Source organism: Psammomys obesus, unplaced genomic scaffold (genome assembly GCF_907164565.1).
Source record: "Psammomys obesus unplaced genomic scaffold, mPsaObe1.curated_primary_1811, whole genome shotgun sequence".
Taxonomy (NCBI): Eukaryota; Metazoa; Chordata; class Mammalia; order Rodentia; family Muridae; genus Psammomys; species Psammomys obesus.
The window spans coordinates 16,962,355-16,982,770 of NW_026596120.1; the positions used below are offsets into that span (position 1 = coordinate 16,962,355).

General features: G+C 40.5%; 2 protein-coding genes across 10 annotated transcripts in view; both read right to left on the reverse strand.

Annotated features, from left to right (window-relative positions):
- Positions 1-656, reverse strand: part of Rbm5 (RNA binding motif protein 5) — a 28,517-nt gene extending 27,861 nt beyond the window's left edge. Inside the window, exon 1 of one of the 3 annotated variants that reach the window (XM_055629485.1) lies at positions 558-656. The gene's annotated coding sequence lies outside the window, so the exon portion shown is untranslated. The other 2 variants (XM_055629486.1, XM_055629487.1) reach the window with 2 other exon arrangements.
- Positions 657-4,307: 3,651 nt separating this feature from the next.
- Positions 4,308-20,416, reverse strand: part of Rbm6 (RNA binding motif protein 6) — a 91,418-nt gene continuing 75,309 nt past the window's right edge. For all 7 annotated transcript variants that reach the window (XM_055629610.1, XM_055629609.1, XM_055629611.1 and 4 more), the window contains 11 exons: positions 18,211-18,308; positions 17,171-17,213; positions 16,950-17,031; positions 16,621-16,706; positions 16,077-16,223; positions 12,449-12,544; positions 11,657-11,917; positions 8,311-8,385; positions 6,997-7,094; positions 5,445-5,574; positions 4,308-4,551 (listed from right to left, as the gene is read on the reverse strand). In XM_055629610.1, the coding sequence (XP_055485585.1) occupies positions 4,426-4,551; positions 5,445-5,574; positions 6,997-7,094; positions 8,311-8,385; positions 11,657-11,917; positions 12,449-12,544; positions 16,077-16,223; positions 16,621-16,706; positions 16,950-17,031; positions 17,171-17,213; positions 18,211-18,308 (1,242 nt within the window). In that variant the 3' untranslated portion in view covers positions 4,308-4,425. The remainder of the gene's footprint in view (positions 4,552-5,444; positions 5,575-6,996; positions 7,095-8,310; positions 8,386-11,656; positions 11,918-12,448; positions 12,545-16,076; positions 16,224-16,620; positions 16,707-16,949; positions 17,032-17,170; positions 17,214-18,210; positions 18,309-20,416) is intronic.

The window sequence follows — 20,416 nt, forward strand, 5'->3', positions numbered from 1 at the left end:
GGATTCAAGTTCCGGGGTCGAATGGCTACGGCTGTCCCTTGTTTCCCGGGAGATGCCCGGTCCCACCTCCGCGGGGTGTCGCAGCCGAGATGGCGGCGCTAAGGCCTGTGCGACTGAATTCGGCGTTCAATCCGTCTTTCCCACTTTACACACATCCCTCCCCACCTCTAAGGAGGCTCCCAGTCCTCAGATAACCATCTTTAAACCACCTTTCCCAGAGTGAGATTCAGTTGCAGGCGCAGGGCGATGATGGCTTAAGAGATTGCCAGAGAGGTGTCCGAGGGATAGGCGCTCCACCACTCCGCTGGAGAGGGGATTCGGGACAACGTCCCAGCCAGAGACAGGCAACTCGAAAGAGGCAGGTCGAGGACTGGGTTAGGGGGAGACCTATGAAAGCTGGCAGAGGCAGAGGCAAGGAGGGGCGCGGCCCTCAAACGCTTGCTTAGTCCCTTCAAAGACGCGGCTGAGCGGTCACCTCTGGCGGCTGACAGGCAGACTCAGGGGACAACACCAACGGCAAGAATCACTGGGGCGTAATGGACGGCCGCCGCACTCACCCCCAGAGAGGGAACGAAGAGGAAGCAGTAGCGGCTCTGCGTCCCAGAACCTTCTACAGGGTTCGGCCGCTCCACAAAATGGCGTCTCCACCGACCGTCTTCTCCTACCCACAGTACCTCGCGCCTCGACCCTCCCTAACCCCACCCCACCCGCCCCTGCAGAGGCATCCAATCAGCGAAGGCACCTGCCTGCGCGAGGGCTGCCGGGAATTGTGGTCGCCCAGGCAGCCTGTCACTAAGACCCTGTGTTAATTTTTTTGCGTATTTCATCCGCTCCATGACAAAGCTGCCATTCAGCCTCTGAGAACCCGGATGTGAACGCTACAAGCGCCCGACACACACTGTAAAACTGTATAATCCAGCTTTTAGAGAAGGAATGCTTCTGATTACTTCTCTAGAGGCTAAATAAGATTTTGTGCAAGGGTCTTCACAAATATCTTTTTTAACTTAGTAAAACCTGTGTGAGATGGTATTAAACTGGTTTCTCACACGATGAGCTTGAGTTTTACGAAAACCGGGAAAATTCTTGTAAGCAGTCTTGATAGTATCATTCCATTGTCTCAAATAGAGTCTCAAGTTGGAGTGCACGTCATAATTTCACTCCAGATAACGTGAGTTTGAAGCCATTTTGGACAACTTTATTCTCTCTCCTTCTCTTCTTGGAATTAGCTCAAGCTTTAGTTTAGGCTTCAGCTCCTCAGCTCCCCGTCTTTTCGGGGCTTTGAGCTAGTAAGCCTTCCACCTTTGGGTTTTTTATTACCTTTTGCTCCTAGGCTGTCAGCTGAGCTAGCGAGCCTTTGGGTTTTTTTCCATCCAGACCTGAGCTGAAAAGGAAGGTTAGCTGGTTACTTTCTGTGCCTCTCTGAGCTAGCAGGTTTTCACTCCAGCACCTGGCTCCTGAGTCTTCATTGGTAAATTAGAACAGTTGGGATTTTCCTTCATTTAAATAACAGAGAACCACTAATGAAAGTTGTCCTCTGACCTCATTTTGATGTGGCATGCATAAATGCACTCATGTGTGTTTTCACACACACCTAAAAATAAGTTAATGTAAAAAAAAAACAAAAAACCGGTAATCAAACCAAATCACCACTGCATCACTAATTAAAAAAAAAATACGACAAAACCCTAGAGGTTTATTTATTTATTTATTTATTTGCTCTGTTCTGTATGTGGAGATAGTTTTATCATCCATAACTTGCATTTCATGTATGACTTGTGATCTGTCATATGTATAGTTTAGGGAGCTGTTTTAATCCCTCCCCCCCCCCCTTTTTTTCCTTTCCTTTCTTTCGACAGGGTCTCTATAGTTCTGGCTAGACTTGAACTCACAATGTACCAGGCTGACCTCAACTGGAGACCTGAGTGCTGGGACTGTTTATTATCCTCCCGCCTTCACTTCCCACTGGGATTAGGAGCCTGTGCTGGGGATTAAAGGCTTCCTGGCATTAGGTGACTGGCTGGAAATGTCTCAAAACATGGCTGTTTCTTTTATATCTATTTTCACTTTATTTATCATATCTCTTAATGTTTGCCCAGTTATGGTTGAACATATATGTAAAACATTTATCTGCTGATCATAGAAAGCACTTGCAGCTGGTGTAGTGACCCATGTCTTTAATCCCAAAGGCAGGTGGATCTATTGAGTTTGAGGCTAACCGAGTCTACAAAGAGAGTTCCAGGAAAGTCAGGGCCACAAGAAAAAACTCTGCCTCAAAAACAACAACAAAACAAAACTCCAAGGGCTGGACTTGTTGGTCCATGCCTTTAATCCCAGCAGCACTCCAGTAGCAGAGGCAGGTGGATCTCTGGGATTTTAAAGCCAGCCTGGACTACAAAGCTAGTCCATTGCAGTTTCCACAAATGACGCAAACTGCCAAGAATCCAGAACTCACTGGACTTACAGGCTACTACCAGTAACCTGCCTTGTGCCTAAAGATACTTTTTGTTTACTTAGAGATAGGATCTCATGTTGCCCAGTCTTGTACTCTCTATGGAACCAAGGATGACCTTGAGCTTTCTTTCTGACTCTACCTTTAAAGTGCTGGGATTCTATACTTGCACCACCTTGCCTGGTTTAATCAAGTTTTGTTTTTAAGAAATTTTAGGGAAGAGAGGACTGGTAAGATGGCACACTGGTAGAGAGCACTGATGGTCTTCTAAAGGACTGAGGTTCAGTTTTGCTCTCCAGGAGCACCTACACTCATATATGTGAACATACCCACACAAACACATAACATCTTTTTTAAAAGATTAAAAAAAAATTGTGTGAATGGGTAGGTTTTTTGTACACATGCATGTCTGTGCACCACCTTAATTCCTGGTGCCCAATGACACCAGAAAACACATGGGATCTACTGGACCAGTTGTGAGCTACCTGAAGTAGATGCTGGGAACCTGACCTGGGTCCTCTAGAACAGCAAGTGCTTTTAACCACAGAGCTACCTCTCCATCTCTTAGTAAATTCTTTTAAGCATGCCCAAAATGTGCTGGAGTCATGAGAGTTAAATGGTTACCTTTTTGTTGTTTTAGACAGGGTCTTACTTTGTAGCTCTTGCTATCCTGGAACTCACTATGTAGACCAGGTTGGCCTTGAACTCACTAAGATCCTCTGGCCTTTGCTTCTCCAGTGTTTGCTAGGATTAAAGGAGAGTCACCACACTTGCCTGCCAATTCATTTTTAAACATAAAGCTCCCCTACCCTCACATAGATTCCATCCAGAGATAAATGCCACCCTCCTAGTTGTCTCTGTTGAGACTCATTGTTGAGTTGAAGAACTGTATTCCCCAAGCTATCTGGTAGCTGATGTACCAAAGACAATGGAAACTGTTCTAAGTTAAGCAACACAAATAAATAAGCGAATGTTTTCTTAAACAAAATTTTAATAAAATAGTCCTTTGTCCTTCATTTAAAAACTTTTAAAAGTTAGGCCAGGGAACTGGAGATGGCTTAGCAGTTAAGAGCTTGCTGTTTTATCAGGATTTGCATGTATTGGGCAGAGTACAAGCCTGTAACACCAGCTCTAGTGATCCCACACTCTCCTCTGGCATCACCCACATACAGAGACAAATAAAAAATAGTCAATCTTACTAATAGAAACAAAAACAAAAACTTGGACCAGTGAGATGGTTTGCTAATCACTTGTCACCATGCTTGATAATCTGAGATCTCTCCCTCCAGTGACCCACCCCCCCAAAACTGGGTTTCTCTGTATAGCCCCAGCTGTCCTTGAACTCATTTTGTAGATCAGGCTGCCTCTGCTTCCTGAGTGCTGGGATTAAAGGTATGTGCCACCACCTGGCTTGCTTGATAATCTGAGTTTTTAACTGGAGGCATACATGGTTTCAGAAAGAGATTTGACTATACAAGTTGTTCTCTGACCTCTACATACATATACACTGGTTTGAGTATCTCCAAATACAAGATGAATGTTTAAAAAAGTAGCAAGGGATTCAAGGGATTTTGTTTACCCTATAGCCTGGAGGTGGTCAAAAGAGGACTTCTGAATCTTGAGTTAGTAAACCTACATATGGAAATGTGCTTAGCAGTTACCAAAACTCACAAGCTGAGAAAGGCTCTTCTCACTGATTAGATTAGGATTAGTAGTTATGTTCTTTCTTTTACTCATGTTCCCCTGCTCATTGCAGCACCAGTTGGCCATTTCAGCAGTAACTCAAATGTGGCATTTTCTACTTCTAACCATCAAGCTCTACTCTCTATTGTGGAAAAAAATCTTTAACAAAATTGACTCACATTGAAAAAAAGTTTATTTAAAAAAGTTCTAGCAGCAAGAACAGTAACAAAACAAAAGGAGAGATGGACAAACAAAACAAGAAGGAAGTTGTGTCCTGTGGGGTGTCTCCATTCTTAATCAAGTTCTTTATATCTAGCAAACATAACTCTTCGAACAGCATCTCGGTAAGTCTCATTAGACTGTCTTTTGCTGGTTCTTCCTGGGGTGCCACCCCCAGAACCTCTCATCCGGCCTTCAGTCTGCAGAACAAAGACTTAAGTGAGATCTTTGGATAAAGAGGACCATAATGCTGATTTCAAAATAAGCCTTCAATATCAGACACCTAAGTTTTAACAGGAATGAAATAAATAATTCATTGAAGGTCAACAATTTCAGAGACCCAACCCTACCCAAATGGTCAATATTTCCCATCTTTACCATGGGCTCTCCCTGAAATATGAGGAGCTATGCCCCTCCAGGAAACCAAGACTAACTTCATGATCCCTCTATCTTACCATATCTTAGCCATCAAAGTTGCGTGCTGAAATCCCTCTCACAGACAGGGGCCTCTAATCTTTGGTTACTGGCTCTTTTTAGTTCCCTATGTTCCCCTAAAGCCCTAAGCCTTTTTTTTTTTCTCTCTCTCCTTTTCCTTCCCTTCCTCATCCTCCCTCTCCCTCTGTATTGGTACTGGGGATTGAGCATAGGGCCTCAGGCTTGAGAAGTGAGTGTTCTACCTCTGAGTTACAGAGTCACAGCCACAGCCCTCCTGGTTCTCTTTTTTTAATCAAATGATCCTTTCATCTTAACTCACCTGGCTCCCATATTGCCATCATTTTTCTTTCTTAATAAAAAAAACAATGATGTTCTATTCAACTTTCTGCTTTCTTCTCACTGTCAGGAAAATCACCAAGGGCCCAGCACAAGTTATAACACAGGATCAAGAGGGAAGGGCTGGTGAACTGACTTAGTGGATAAGGGTACTTGCCATTAAACCTAATCAGGTGAGTTTGATCACTACAAGGTGGAAGGAGAACTGATTTCTTGAAATTGCCCTCTGACTTCTATTTAGGGCATATGCTCTGAGGCCAGACAAAAAAGTTAAGTATATTCTAGGTTCATATAACTCCCAGGAAGACAGAATTCATCTCACCTCCTCTGATGAACCCAATCCAGGATGGCTATATCCCAGGCCTGCTCCTTTCCTCCAGCCAGTGGCCGGCTGGGCACAGCCCCCTTTGCTACTAGTGTCAGTATCTTCTTTATCAACAGGGTTACGATCACTGTAAGAGAAACAAATACATTTATACCATCATATTCAAGGTGACCCGCTGATCTCTTGTTTGAGATCTGCTTCCTAATAAGTATATTTATTAAGCAAAACTTGATATCTATGTAACTAGGCTTGTCCTTGGGGGATGCAGATGGGAGTATGACTGGGCTCTGATCATGGGAAATAACATGAAGACTTTGTCAATAGATGCTTATAGGATACTGAAGAGATCAATCATGGATGTGGCAACAGTGGATATGTACACAGAAACAAAATGGAGGGAACATAAATCTGAACAGTCATCATCACAAGTGAAGGAATTTTAAGCAAGAAGAAACATCTTAACTGGATCTGGACAAATGAAGGGCTTATGAGCTAGAAAATGTGTAGCAGGCAAGATTTGTCTGGTAGAGGAATAGTAGGAATTGATAAAGATAAGGTTTGAGGTCAGGTTGTAAAAAAAGTAAACAAACAAAACTGCCTTGAACATTACAGCACACTTGATAATTTAGGAAAAGGTATCTTGCATGTCTAGCCTCTCATTAGGCAACATTTATATTTAAAAAAAAATGTAGTAATGTTTTGTTTCTTTGTTTGCCTAGGATTTAAACCAAGGGTCTCAGGTATGCTAGGCAAGCCCTCTATATTCTCAGCTCACAAAAAGGACAGATCTCTCTCTCTAAGTTTATTTATGAGGGGTAGGAGGTTGTCTCAGTGGTTAAGTACACTATTTGGGAAGACCTGGATTTGATTCCCAGAACTCCCACAATGGTTTCCAACCATCTGTACTCCAGTTTGAAGTGATCTGTTTTCTTCTTCTGGCCTCCATAGGCATGTGGATGTTGCACACAGACAGACATACAGGTAAAACGTCCACATGCATAAAATAATAAAAACTTTTTTGCTTGCTTTTTGTGGTGTTAGAGATTAAATGTAGGGACTCAGGCATGTCAGGCAAATATTCTGTTATTGCTCTATCCCCAAGACTAAAAAGGTCAAGTTTCTGTACAGAAGACATCTCTGGTTACTGAAAATGGATTGAAGAAGAGGAGAAACAATGATTCCCTTATAGAGATTCCTACAGCCACTGGGATTTCTTTTATTTGGACACTTCTCTTTCTCTTAACACAAATGCTTAAAAATCTATTTTAAATATCTTCAGTAGCTAGGTGTGGTGGCGCAAACCTTTAATACCAGCACTTGGGATGGGAGACAGAGGCAGGCGGATCACTTTGAGTTCCAGGCCAGCCTGGTCTACAAAGTGAGTCCAGGACAGCCAAGGCTACACAGACAAACCCTGTCTGGAAATACCAAAAGACAAGAGATCAAACAGATATTGTGGACCTGAGAAAGAAAATAGCAAAGCATTTGCAGAAGATAATTTTATTATCAGGTCTTCAGGTTGTGGCTGAATGAAGAATATCTGTCATACCTGTCAGTTTCCCTGGAGTATTTAATCCGTTTCCTTTCTGGAGAATCAAAAGACTGGAGTTTTTCTCTTCGATCATTTCCTCTTTCTTTAAACCTTCCCTGTGGGGGAACAGAAGAGCAGACCAGAGATTTCTACCTAAGAGGGTTGGGAGGGGGGAGTTCTACTCCGATTTTGCTGTGTTCACAAGCTGAGATCATGCTACCCATGCATGGGCTTTATTATCATTTTGTTTTATCTGAGACAGGGTCTTGCCTTGTAGCTTACGTTGACCTTAATCTCACAGAATTTCTCATTTCCCCAGCCTCAAAGCACTGGAACTAGAGGTAAAGGCCACCATTCTGACCTTGATCTTTTTTTTTTTTTTTTTTTTTTAATTTTAGGCAGACGAAGAGGCAGGTGGATTTTTGTGGGTTGGAGGCCAGTCTGGTCTACACAGTGAGTTTCAGGACATGCTATCCTGAGCAATACAGCTAGTGCCAGGACACCCAGAGCTACACAGAAAAACCCTCTCTCGAAAAACCAAGAAAGAGAAAATTGAGGCAAGGTGTCATTATGGTCCTGGCTAGCCTGGAACTCTATGTAGACCAGGGTAGCTTTGAACTCACATCACAGAAACCTACTTGCCTCTGTCTCCCTACCACCCAGATTAAAGGTATGAGTCACCCCAGTAATTAATTATATTTTTAATCATGTATATATGTGTGGGGGGGCATATGTATGTGAGTGTAAGTGCTAGGGAGACCAGAGAGTTTAGATCCCCTCAGGTTAGAGTTACAGGTGCTGGAAACTGAACTTAGGTCCTTTGTAGAAGCAGTGAGTTCTCTTATCCAAATTACTCCCTTCAACTTAGCCTTTAAAAGAGTGAAAGATATTTTAGTAGCCTTACCTAACAATCCTTCACTTTCTTGATTTAAAAACTGAATAGGGAGTAAGAGTGCTATTTATCTGACATACCTGGAGAACCTAACATAACCTTTAAAAAAATACAATAATTTTACTAAGGTATAATTTATAAACAATGAAACATGTAATTTTTAATACAGAATGAGAGTTTTGACAAATGTATATATTACGTATTTTTTCATTTCCTCTTGTGGTTTCTTTTTTTGTGGTTTTACTTTTGATTAATTACTCACTCATATATTACATCCCAACTGCAGTTTCCCTTCCTCTCTTCATAGTCCCTCCCAACCATAGATCATATTTTGGGACCCCTTTTCGTCTCTGTCTCTTTATAAGGAGAAACCAATATACAAGGCATATACTACAGGGCAAAAAGACTTGGAGCAAAGTAGGTTACTTCACAAAGTTTACCTCCCGTTCTCTCCTCTCCAGATAGGCTAGCTCTTGCTCTGACTGTTTTATCTTCCGGTGAATTTCCAGGTTTTGCTGAGAAAAGAAAAAAAAAAAAAATGAAAACAACAATAAAACAGTCCTAGAAATGCTTCTAGGCCTTTCCCAAAAGGTGCTTTAGGACCGTAACTCTTTTCTTTTGACTGACTCTCTTAAATGACTAATATATGCTGCAATGGACAACCGCTAACTGGTTCTGCCTTAGTTTCATGAATAAGGAAACTATATTCTTTTTCTTTTGATTTTAATTTATTAATATATGTTGTGTATGAGTGCTCTGTCTGCATGTATGCCTAAATAGAAGAAGAGAGCATTAGATCCCATTATGGATGGTTATGAGCCATCATGTGGTTGTTGGGAATTGAATTCAGGACCTCTAGGACAGCAGTCAGTGCTCTTAACTGCTGAGCCATCTTTCTAGTCCCCAGAAAACTATTATTCTAATTGACACACAAATTACAGTAAAGCACCTAAGAGAACTTCTTCTGGTCTGTCTTTCCTTTCTTTCGTATGTGTGTGAGTGCTCTAGGACTGAAGTCACAGATGTTTCTGATCCTTCACGTAGCTCAACTTGAGGACTTCTGGAAGAGCCACTAGTACCCTTAGCCACTGTGGTGGCTTGAATAGGAATGGCCCTCACAGCTCAGACATTTAAATGTGTAATCATTAGGGAGTGGCCCTACTTGACAGGAATTAGGAGGTACAGCCTTGTTGGAGTTAGTGTGTCACTTGGGGTGTGCTTTGGGGTTTCAAATGCTCAAGCCAGGCCCAGTATTTTATTCTCTTCCTGCTGCCTGCCAATCCAGATGTAGAAATCTCAGTTACCTGTCCAGCACCAAGTCTGTTTGTGTGCTGTCATGCTTCCCACCATGGCAATTACGGACTAAATCTCTGAAACTGTAAGCCAATCGAAGTTAATTATTTTCCTTTATAAGAGTTGCCATGGTCATGGTGTTTCTTCACAGCAATAGAATACCAATGAAAAAAGTCACTGAGCCATCTCTCCAGCACATGGTTTACCTTATAATTTAAGGTAAAATAATGGGAGAGGGGTCTTCCTAGGTCAGAGAGGAAAAATCACATCCCTACTCTGCCCACACCACTTTCCCATCCATCAGGCCCAACCCCTAGACTTTCTTTCATGGGCTCAGAGAAATAGGAAAAAGGAACACCAAGACTCTGACAGAACAAAAACCGCTCTAAGAGTTACACATTCCTTGAGCACAGTCTTAACTTCAGGAATGTATATGAAACACCGGGGGTTCAAAAATAGTCTTGTATAGAGAGGTAACTGTTTGTTCTAGACAACTTCAAGTAAAGGAAAAGTGCTATAGTACATGGTCCTAAGACTGGTTCAGTGTATGGATTTACCAGATCTTTGGCCCTTCCTTCCGACAACTACTTTTAAAAATCTCTTTTCTCAATTATTAGTATTTTTGCAGGAGTTGAAATTCAAATGGGTCAGTTTGATGACCTGGAATCCCAGCAGGTAATAGATACTTAGAAGGTTGTCTATTCCAAGGATCATTAGGAGAAATTTCTCAGAATCCTAGAAGTCTCTAGAAGGCCTGTTCTTTTCTCAGAGGGGGGAAGTAGGGGTGGATCTGAAGTAAAGGGGAGGGAGGTATGTGTGTGGGGAGACTGGAAGAAAAGGAGAGAAGGGAAACTGCTATCAGGATATAATATATAAGAGAAGAATAAATAAGCTAGCACAAGTAATATATTTAGGCTTCTCAGACTTTGGCTAAGAAGGACTTTGGGGGCTGGAGAGATAGCTCAGTGGTTAAGAGCACTGTCTGTTCTTCCAAAGGTCATGAGTTAAATTCCCAGCAACCACATGGTGGCTCACAACCATTTATAATGTGAACTGATTCCCTCTTCTGGCAGGTGTAAATGCAGATAGAACACTCATATACATAAAATAAGTAAATCTTAAAAAAAATGTCTAAAAAATGAAAAAACAGAAAGGACTTTGGGCTCTGTCCTGAGAAGTTCACACTAGTGCCCTTACACCCTATCTTGCAACATCTGCTAAGAAGAAGTATGAAAAAAAACTACTCTGAGAACATGAGGCCATCTCAAGGCTTTATTTCTTTATAATTTCCCTCCCTGGTAATACTACAGGGAAAATCAACGTAATTTATGATAATGGCCCAAAAAGCTACAGTGTTTACAACTTAAAGCAATAATCACTACATGAAGAGAGAAGCCTGGTATTCCTATGAGGATAACAATACATTATCATAGCTGGACGGAACCAGGTGAAGCTAACAAATATCAAAGAAGATTAGGAGCTTCTCTGTGTCTCAACTGTTAGTCAATGGCAAGTTATCTTTCTGTAAGTCCTTTTCTTCCTGCACATCTTGTGTATCTGGTTCAATAGTCATGCTGCTTGCACTGGATCTAAATACTGAAGTTCTAAGAGGAAGCAGGCAAAGTTTTTAAAAAATTAATTTTATGTTTAGTTTGCTTTCATGCATGTATGTGTATCATGTGCATGCAGTCTATATAAGGGTGGAAGCCAGAAGCAGCATTGGGACTAGACTTATAGTCTTGTGAGGTCACTATGTAGGTATTGGGAACTGAACTCAGGTCCTTTGGAAATGTAGCAAGTATTCTTAGCTGTTGCATTATCCCTCCAACCCCAGGAAACACCTCTTAATTCACAGCAATGCAAGAGCTTAAAAAAGAAAAGAAAAAAAAAAAAAAACCCAAAAAACAAAAAAGAAAAAAGAAAAAAGGAAGAGTGGTGAGAATGGGGCTGTCTCTGACTCTTTTTACCTGCCTTTGGGACCCTTTTCCTCCTCCTCGGTTACCTCATCCAGCCATGATGTGAGAATAAGTACCTGGTCTTATTGTAGCTTGTTATGCTGTATTTGGTTGATGTCCCTAAAAGGCCTGTTCTTTTCTCAGAGGAAATGAAGTGGGGGTAGATCTGGGGTAAAGGGGAGGGAGGTATGTGGGGGGGAGGTCTCAGGGGAAGGGAGAGAAGGGAAACTGCAGTCGGGATATAATACAAGAGAATAAATAAAAAGAAAAAACCAAAACGAAAATGGAAGAGTGAACCAGTAAGATGGCTCAGTGGGTAAAGGCGCTTGTTATGCAAGCCTGGGTGATCTGATCCACAAAACTCATGTAAAGATGGAAGGAGAGAGGGTTGACGTGACTGATTTTGACATATGTGCCCTGGCACATTGTGGCTACACACATATCACACATATACACACAACTTGAGCTTTAAGGGTCTTCATTTCCAGCAATGCTAAGAGCCAAGACTCTAAAAGGTCAGGGTCTCTTCCTGAAATACCTTGTGCAAGTCTGACAGTTGCTGGTGTTTGAGGAGAACTTCTTTATTGGGAAACTGCCGTCTGCAGAGCAGACAAGCCAGTTTATTCCAGTCAGTGAGTTTGTCTTCCTCATTCTCTTTCTTGGTCAGCTCCTCTCGAGGCTGAGGCTGTGCTGTGCGAAGCTGTACAGGAGGTGCCTGTTCCTCTTCTTCTTCCTCCTCATAGTCACTGTCTCCTCCATACTCACCCAGGAGACCAATTAATGGGTTTACCACCTTAGGCTAAAAGGAAAAGGTCAGGGATTAGAAAAAAAAAAAAAAAAAAAAAAAGAGCTATATTTTGGGGATACTTTCTTTGTTCTAGCTGATTAGGTTTAGAACATGTCCGATATCAACGCTGTTCATCTCTAAAGTGGAAGGGACTAGCTTAGCTAGCTTAGCCTGACTTTGAATGGGCCAGGAAAACATGGTATAGAAAATAGATAAGACCAAGACCATAACTTAAACAGAAACAGCAGAAACAGTCAGACAGCTCAGCACATGAAAGTACTTGCTGTATAAGTCTGTCTTGAGTTTAGTCCTGAAACACAATAAAACTAGGAGAGAAGCATATCCGCTGTGATGAAAACATCACAAGGTAAAGAAAAAGAAGTCAGACAACAGTCAGTAATAGCCCTATTTGCAGGTAGCAGATTTTGCCTACTCTTTACAAGAGGAATCCTTACTTGGGACAGAGTCTAGGGAGCAAAACCTAGGAGCCTTTGGGGTTCCATTCCCTCCCAGATTAGCCCATAATATCAGAATTTGCCTTACTGGAGGGGGACTCTCTTCCTTCTTCACAGTAGGAGGCAGAGGTTTCTTAAAAACATCTTCTGGGGGAGGCTTCCCCTCATTGGTACTTTCTTGAAACTGACCAACAACAAAGATAATTTTTATATGAAAATCACTAATAAAATTGGGTTAAGTTAGTTTTGTTAAAATCAGCCCATTTTTTCAAAATCTTCAAACATCTGCGACATTATAATGATTTTGTAACACTGGGGTCTGTAGTACATCAGCAAAGACCACTTAGCCAGCATGTGCAAGTACCTGAGTAAAATTCCCAGCACCAACAAATAATCACCCAAAGAAACGTTTGGTTTAATTGTGTGTTTACAACAATTTAGGCACCAGATGAGTCATTCACACACACACACAGCATTATTTTCTTCAGTCTTTACTTACAACCCTCCTAGATTCTAGCGGGCATTAGTGCTCTCAAAAGAATTAATATGTTAGAAGCAGAGACTGAACCTAAACTTAAAGGTACCATGATTCTAAGTTCTTAGATGCACAGAAGTGACAAAAGTAAGTCCCTTTTCACTTTTTCTGTATTTTTACAGACGAATGGTAATGCCAGGAAGCAGAAAAGAGTTACAAATTGAACTTAAACAAATTCCTTCATTTTCTCTAGTATCTATCTGCTATAAGGTGACCCAGGTGTGGTGAGGTGATGTGAGATGTGGTGGCTCATGCCTTCAATCCCAGCACTTGGAGGCAGGCAGATCTCGGAGTTTGAGGCTAGAATGGCTTACAGAGCAAGTTCCAGGACAGCCAGGACTACACAGAGAGATCATCTTAAGGGAGAGGTTGCTGATATGAGCTGAAACCAGTACAATTCTTCATAAAATAATTAAAGTCTATATAAGTGAAAATATTTATCATTTTTGATTCTGAAACTTTATCCTAAGAAAGTAATTTAAAAAGTGAAACATTATTAGAAAAGACCAACAATGAGAGACTAAAAACAGAAATGAAGTTTTTTTTTTTTTTGAGATTTATTTATTTTTGTCTTATATGTACTGCAGCATTTTGCCTGACTGAAGACTGTATGAGGGTATCACATCCCCTGGAACTGGAGTTACAGGTACAATTGTGAGCTGCCATGTGGGTGTTGGAAAGGTGTCCTCTGAAAGAGAAGCCAGTGCTCTTAACTACTGAGCCATCTCTCCTGCCCTGAAGGTGCGGTTTTAATGTGAATTTTTACCTTATCACATTTTTGACAAAATAGTATAAATATAAAGATTACCTATGACAAAGCAGAATGTGCATGAAAAAAGGACAAAATGAGGGGCTGGCAAAATGGATCAGTGAGTAAAAGCACATGCTGCCAAGACTGGTAACCAGAGTTCAATTCCAGGGACCCAACTGGTAGGTCCTCTGACCACCACATAGCAGGTGGCCACCTCCCCCACACAAATTAAAAAAAAAGAAAGAAAAAGAAAAAGAAAAAGAAAGCTATCTCTGTTAAAATTAGAAAAAGAGAAGCATACATACAGAATCACATACTAAAAGGACAAAGCATAAAAGTGAAAGGTATGGCCTGACAGGATAGCTCAGCTAGTGACCTGAGTTCAATCCCCAGAGTACATATATAGCTGGAAGGAGAGCACCAACTCTACAAACGGTCCTTGGACTGCTACATACATAATGCCATAGACTACCCATCTGTGGCGGTGTACCCCTCAATAATAAATAAAAACAAACAAAACCACAGTTGGGCTAGGAGTGGTGGCACACACTTTTGGAATACATAGAGGATTCTATTAGGTATGAAGGTCAGAGGACAACTTGCTGAAATTGATTCTCTCGTTCTACCATGTGGGTTCAGGATCAAATTCAGGTCATCAGACTAGGTGGCAAGCACTTTTACATACTAAGCGATCTTGCCAGTCCTTATTTTAAAAATAAGGCCGTGATCGGCTTGGAACTTTTGGCAATAGCCCTGCCCCAGCCTTTTAAGTATTGGGATTACAGGGATGTGCCACCATGCTAACCTGAGTTGTATTTTTCCTCATTTGTAAAAGGAAGAAAGCTACCATATGGGGGAAAAGGCAAGGGGACTAACGCACCAAAAAATTAAGGTGTTTGTTTCTTTTTGAGACCAGGTCTCTACATAGCCCTGGCTGTTCTACAACTCACTATGTAGACCAGGCTCATTTACAACTCATAGAGACTCATTGCTCCTGCCTCTGAGTGACAAGATTAAAAAAAAAAAAAAAAAAAGTACCAGTACGCTTGGCCTAAATTTTTTTTAAGGATTTGTTTTGTTTTATGGGTTTAAGTGTTTTGCCTACATATGTGTGCTTGTATGAATTCATGCATGTAGGGTGCTGGATTCCCAGAACTGGAGCAACAGGTTATGAGCTGACTTGCGTATGCTGGGAATCAAACCTAGTACTCTTAATCACTAAGCCATCACTCCATCCACTACAGGATTCTTTAAAAAGTGTTTCTTAATGTGTATGGGTATTTTGACTATATGTCTATGTACCACATGCATGCCTGCTACCCAACGAGGCCAGAAAAAAAGAGAGTTCTGTCCACTAGAATTATAAGCATTCTGTCCACTAGAGTTATAAGCAGTTGTGAGCTGCGATGTGAGTTTTGGGAATCAAATCTGGGTTCTCTGGAAGAGCAGTCAGTGCTCCTAACTGCTGTTCCATCTAGCCTCCCTCACTATTTTGTTGTTTATAAAAGTTGATTTATCTTTTATATGTAATATTTTATAGTAATATGTGAAATTTATATACATATACACACATTTATATATGCATATATATGTGTGTGTGTGTGTATAAACATACATGGTTTTTGAGATAGGCTTTCTCTGTGTAGCCCTGGCTGTCCTGGAACTTGTTCTGCAGACAAGGCTGGTCTCCAATGAAGAGACCTACCTTTCTCTGCCTCTGAATAGAGGGATTAAAAATGTGCGACACTGGCTACAATTGGAATATAAAGTGAATACATTGTAAATAATAATAATAATAATAATAATAATAATAATAATAATAATAATAAATTTTAAACTGTGTGACACCATTTATTTATTTTTTAAGAGTAATAAAAAACTTTTTTTAAGATTAAAAAATCTTTTTTTAAGATTAAAAAAAAGACAGCCTTTTATTTATTTTTTAAGATTAAAAAACTGTATATGAGTGTTTTACTTGCATGTATGTTATTGCATACACTCGAAAAAGGTTTGGATCCCCTAGAACTTACTGGAATTATATACAGTTGTAAGCTCCATGTGGATACTGAGAATCAAACCTGAGCACTCTGTGAGAACAAGTGTTCCTAGCTGGGCATGGCAGCACACACCTTTAATCCCAACACTCAGAGAGGCAGAGGCAGGTGGATGACTGTGAGTTTGAGGCCAGCCTGGTCTACAAAGGGAGTCTAGGACAACCAAGGCTACACAGATAAACCCTGTCTTGAAAAAGTTAAAAAAAAAAAAAAAAAAAAAAGAACAAGTGTAAACCGCTGAGCCACTTCTCCAACTCCTCCTAGAGAATTTTTAAAGTGACTTTATGCCTTAAACCTAGATCCTCTTTGTTCACAATGCCTATACTTTACATGTAATTATGTGCCAGAGGGTTAACAGACTTACAAGTTGTCTTACCTTTGTCACGCCCCTATCTTTTTTCTCTTTGCTATCTCTTTTAGATATTTCTTTCTTGCTATTTGACTTTCCTTGACTGGTAGATTTCTTTTCCTTGATCTCTTCTTCCTCAGATGACTCAGGGTCCTGGGGCACATACACTTCTTGCTGTGATACAGTGTGAAAGAATTAAGTCTATAGAATGCTCCTTTTTCCACAATTTCAGGTTTAAGGAAAAGAGTTCCCAACAGAATGGCTCTTTTACAAGCTGAAGAACCCATATCAGGGACTAGTATACATGTAGACTACCAATTATACACTCTTCCTAGAGCAGCACTGTTCTTACCTGTAATGCCATAGGGCATTGATTTTTCAAATAGGCAACAGTTCAGATTTCATACTTTTCACTTTTCAAACAATGAGCATCCAGAGAATTGAGAGAATAAAATACTCAAAGGAACACATTATGGATACTATTCTCAAAAGGATTACTGACAGAATAAATAAAGCAAACAAACAAACAAACAAAACAAAACAACCCAAAACAAAAAAACCCCAAACTAACCTGGGTATTGGGGTCATAATAAGTTCCTGCCAAGGGGTCATAATAGTAGCCAGTAGCAGAGTCATATATGTAGCAGTCAGATGATGCTACATGGGATAAAATCAAAGCCAGCATTAGTTCCTGTGCAATAAAGTTGTTTCTGAGGGCTTATCAAGAACAAAGCAATAACGAGGGTGGTCAATTCAAATAGGTGCAGAGCCTATAGGTATACTTCCATTGGATGAGTGTCCCCAGTAACAAACTCTTTGCTATCTTTGTGGCCATATAGATTTTAAGTAATGACCAGCAAGTAAAGGAAAAAATAAATAAATAAAACAAAAGTTACTTACATTGTTGCCCTTGTCGATTTGTATCTGAGGACCAATCTGAATTTCTATTTCCTCCTCTCCTGTCTCGAAAATATTTTTTACCCTACCAGAGAAAGCAAAATTAGAATTATGGACCTATACAACAGCAATTAACCTTAACAGTCATCAACTGCAGAAAATCCAGTGATTCTTTTAGTTACCTAAAGGTTTTGAAAGGACATTCTCCATATGTCAAAGCATACCTGATAGTAATGCATGTGGTCAGAGTGATCCCCAGAATCATTTCTGCAATATAAAACATGACATATCAAAAGCCTGTTACCAAAGCTACCTGAGGAATGCCTAATCCTACAAATTCACTGAAAAACTGTCTTCCTCATTATGTAGAAAAAGGAACCAACCCAAACAGCAAGCAGGTTGGGTGATCCAGATACTTAAGTAGAACATCAGTAGGATTCCTACAAAGTAATTTATTGAAGCAAAATAAATGACTAAGTAGAGCTGCAAAAGCCAAAGCTACCGCATGTCCATAAACTCATCTCTCTGATGTGTTATCTCCCACTCATCATTTTTTTGGTCAAGATGAGTAAATAGGTAAAGAGTAACTGAATCAGACATTTCAGGATGACTGAGGTTAGGACACTGAGAAGACCTACATTTACTTAGGATTCTAAAGTATGAAGACATACTGAGTGCCTTTTTTCTCTACATATTTAAACACATCAGCCAGGTGGTTGGATTATGGTTGTAACCTTTGTACTCTGGAGACTGAGGAAGAAGGACTGCTATGACTCCCGATGCTACCCTGGACAACAAAATGAGTTCCAGGCCAGTATGAGCTATAGTGTGAGATTCTGCTAAGAGAAACAAAACAAAGCACTCAGAAATTCAAAATTATACCAACATTTCTGGCCCCTAAAGATAGCAGGCAGTCAAAGCTTAAAACACCCAGGAGTACTATATAATTATGCATGCATGCATGCATATGTATTTAGTGACAAGGTGTTTTGAAGACTTAGATAGCCTGAATTGTTAGGAGATTAGGCTGGCCTTGAACTCATATAGATCCCCCTGCCTCTACCTCCTGAGTGCTGGGATTAAAGGTGTGCAGGTTGGAATAATATTTAAAAATGAAAACAATTCTATAATTAGAATAACGCATACTACATAAAAAGAAAATGTGTAAGTATGTATTTAAAACAGCTCATTCTGGGAAGTCACAATGCCCTCCTCTATGTCTCTTATCCAGGAAGAATAGATTCTTCCTTAGGTGAGGCCTTACCTTCGTTTTCCAGTGGCCAGGTTTACAGCTACCATCTTCCCATCAATGCTAAATGGTGGATCAAGGTTTTGCAAAATCTTCACTACTCGAAGAGCTTCCTAAGGAACCAGAGACAAACTTGAATTCAAAGATAGAAAAGGCTAATTCCATAGAGAAAGAACTGAACACAGATTTTTCCTTTTTAGAAGATAAAATTACTAGGCATAATGCTTTGGTAGTATTTTTTTTTATTTATGATTTATTTAACTTATGTGCATTGGTGTTTTGCCTGCATGTCTACTTGTGTGAGAGTGTCAGATCCCCTAGAACTGGAGTTACTGAAAATTGAACCTGGATCCTCTGGTAGAGCAGCCAGTGCTATTAACTCCTAAGCCACCTCCCTAGCCTGGTAATGATTTAAAAAAAAAAAAAAAAAATTTTATGTGGCCAGGAATAGTGGTGCATGCTTTTAATCTTAGCAGTTGGCAGGCAGAGGCAGGTGGAGCTCTGTGAGTTCAAGTTCAGCCTGGTCTACATAGTGAGTTCCAGGAAAGCCAGAGTTATACAGTCTTGAAAAAGCAATCCCATATTTACACATACATACATTCATTCATACATACATACATACTTGTGTGTGTGAATAAATAAGATTTAAGTGTATGGGATTCTGCCTGCATATATATCTGTGCATACTAGGTGCTGGGATGCCATAGGATGGCAACAGATCCTTTGGAAGTGGAGTTATAAATGGCTGTGCACCAAATGGTGGGTGCTGAAAGTTAAATCCAGGTCCTCCTGAAGAGCAGAGGTATTACCCTCTTCCAGTAATAATTTTTACAGTAAGAACAGCCTGGTTACCAGGCAGAGTGGCACACACCCGTAATACCAGCACTGAGAGAGGCAGAGGCAGGTAGATCTCTGTTTACAAAGGTAGTCCTGGGCAGCCAAGGCTACACAGAGAAACCCTATCTTGAAAACCAAAACCAAACAAAGTAAGAGCAGGCTGGTAAAAAAACAAAACAGAACAGAACAAAACAAAACAAAACTGTGTATGTGTGTGTGTGAGAGAGAGAAAGAACTGATATTGAATCTAAGGTGTCATGCATGCTACATAAGCAATGGACCATATTCCCATTTTTTTTTTTAATTATTTTGTTTTTCAATATAGAGATTTCTCTGTGTAACAGCCCTGGCTGTTCTGGAACTTTTTTTGTAGACTAGGCTGTCTTTGAAATCACAGAGATCGCCCTGCCTCTTGTCTCCTGAGTGCTAGGATTAAAGGAATGTGTCACCATGCCTGGCTTATTCTTTTTCTTATTATTATTTGGTTTTTTGAGATAGGATTTCTCTGGGTAGCCTTGGCTGTCCTGAATTTACTCTGTAAACCAGGCTGGCCTTGAACTCACAAAGATCAGCCTACCTCTGCCTCTCTTGAGTGCTGGGATTAAAGGTATGTGCCACCACTGCCCAGCTTGATTTACTAATATTTAATTAAGAAGTGGGGTCTCCTTGGGTTGGCCAGGCTAGTCTTGATCTTCCTGCCTCACTCAGGTAGCTAGCACTACAGGCTGCGGCACCATGTCCAAATAAAAATAAGGCTTAAAAAAAAAAAAGAAAAGTTTATTTTTACCTATGTATATGAGCATTTTTACCTACGTGTATGTACCATATGCATGCCTAGTCCCCCTGGAGGTCAGAATAGGGCATCAATAACCCATACAACTGGAGTTAGGGTGGCTGTATGCTACCATATGGGTGCTAGGAACTGAAACAGGTTCCTCTAAAAGAGCAGCAAGAGTTCTTAACCACTGAGCCATCTCTCCAGTCCCAAAGTAAGCCATTCTTTTTAGTTTAGTTTTGTCTTTTTATTTTATTTCGTTTTTCAAGACAGGGTTTCTCCGTGTAGCCTCGGCCATCCTGGACTCTGCCTGTCCCTGACTACCTGAGTGCTGGGATTAAAGGCGCGCTCCGCAACGGCCAGGCAAAGTAAGCCATTCTTAGGGAAGGATTACAATCAGAATAAAAATAAGTTTCTAGCATACATTTCAGAAAGTGAAATCCTCTTCTCTTAGACTGCAATTATCATCAGATCAGATCCAGTTTACAAAATCCCATATAACTTTTTAGCATATTTAAGACATAACAATGTTCATTAATAGTTTTATGATATTTCCATAGAAAAGAGCTTTATAACTAAAAATTGGAACCACAAGACTTTACTGAAGCC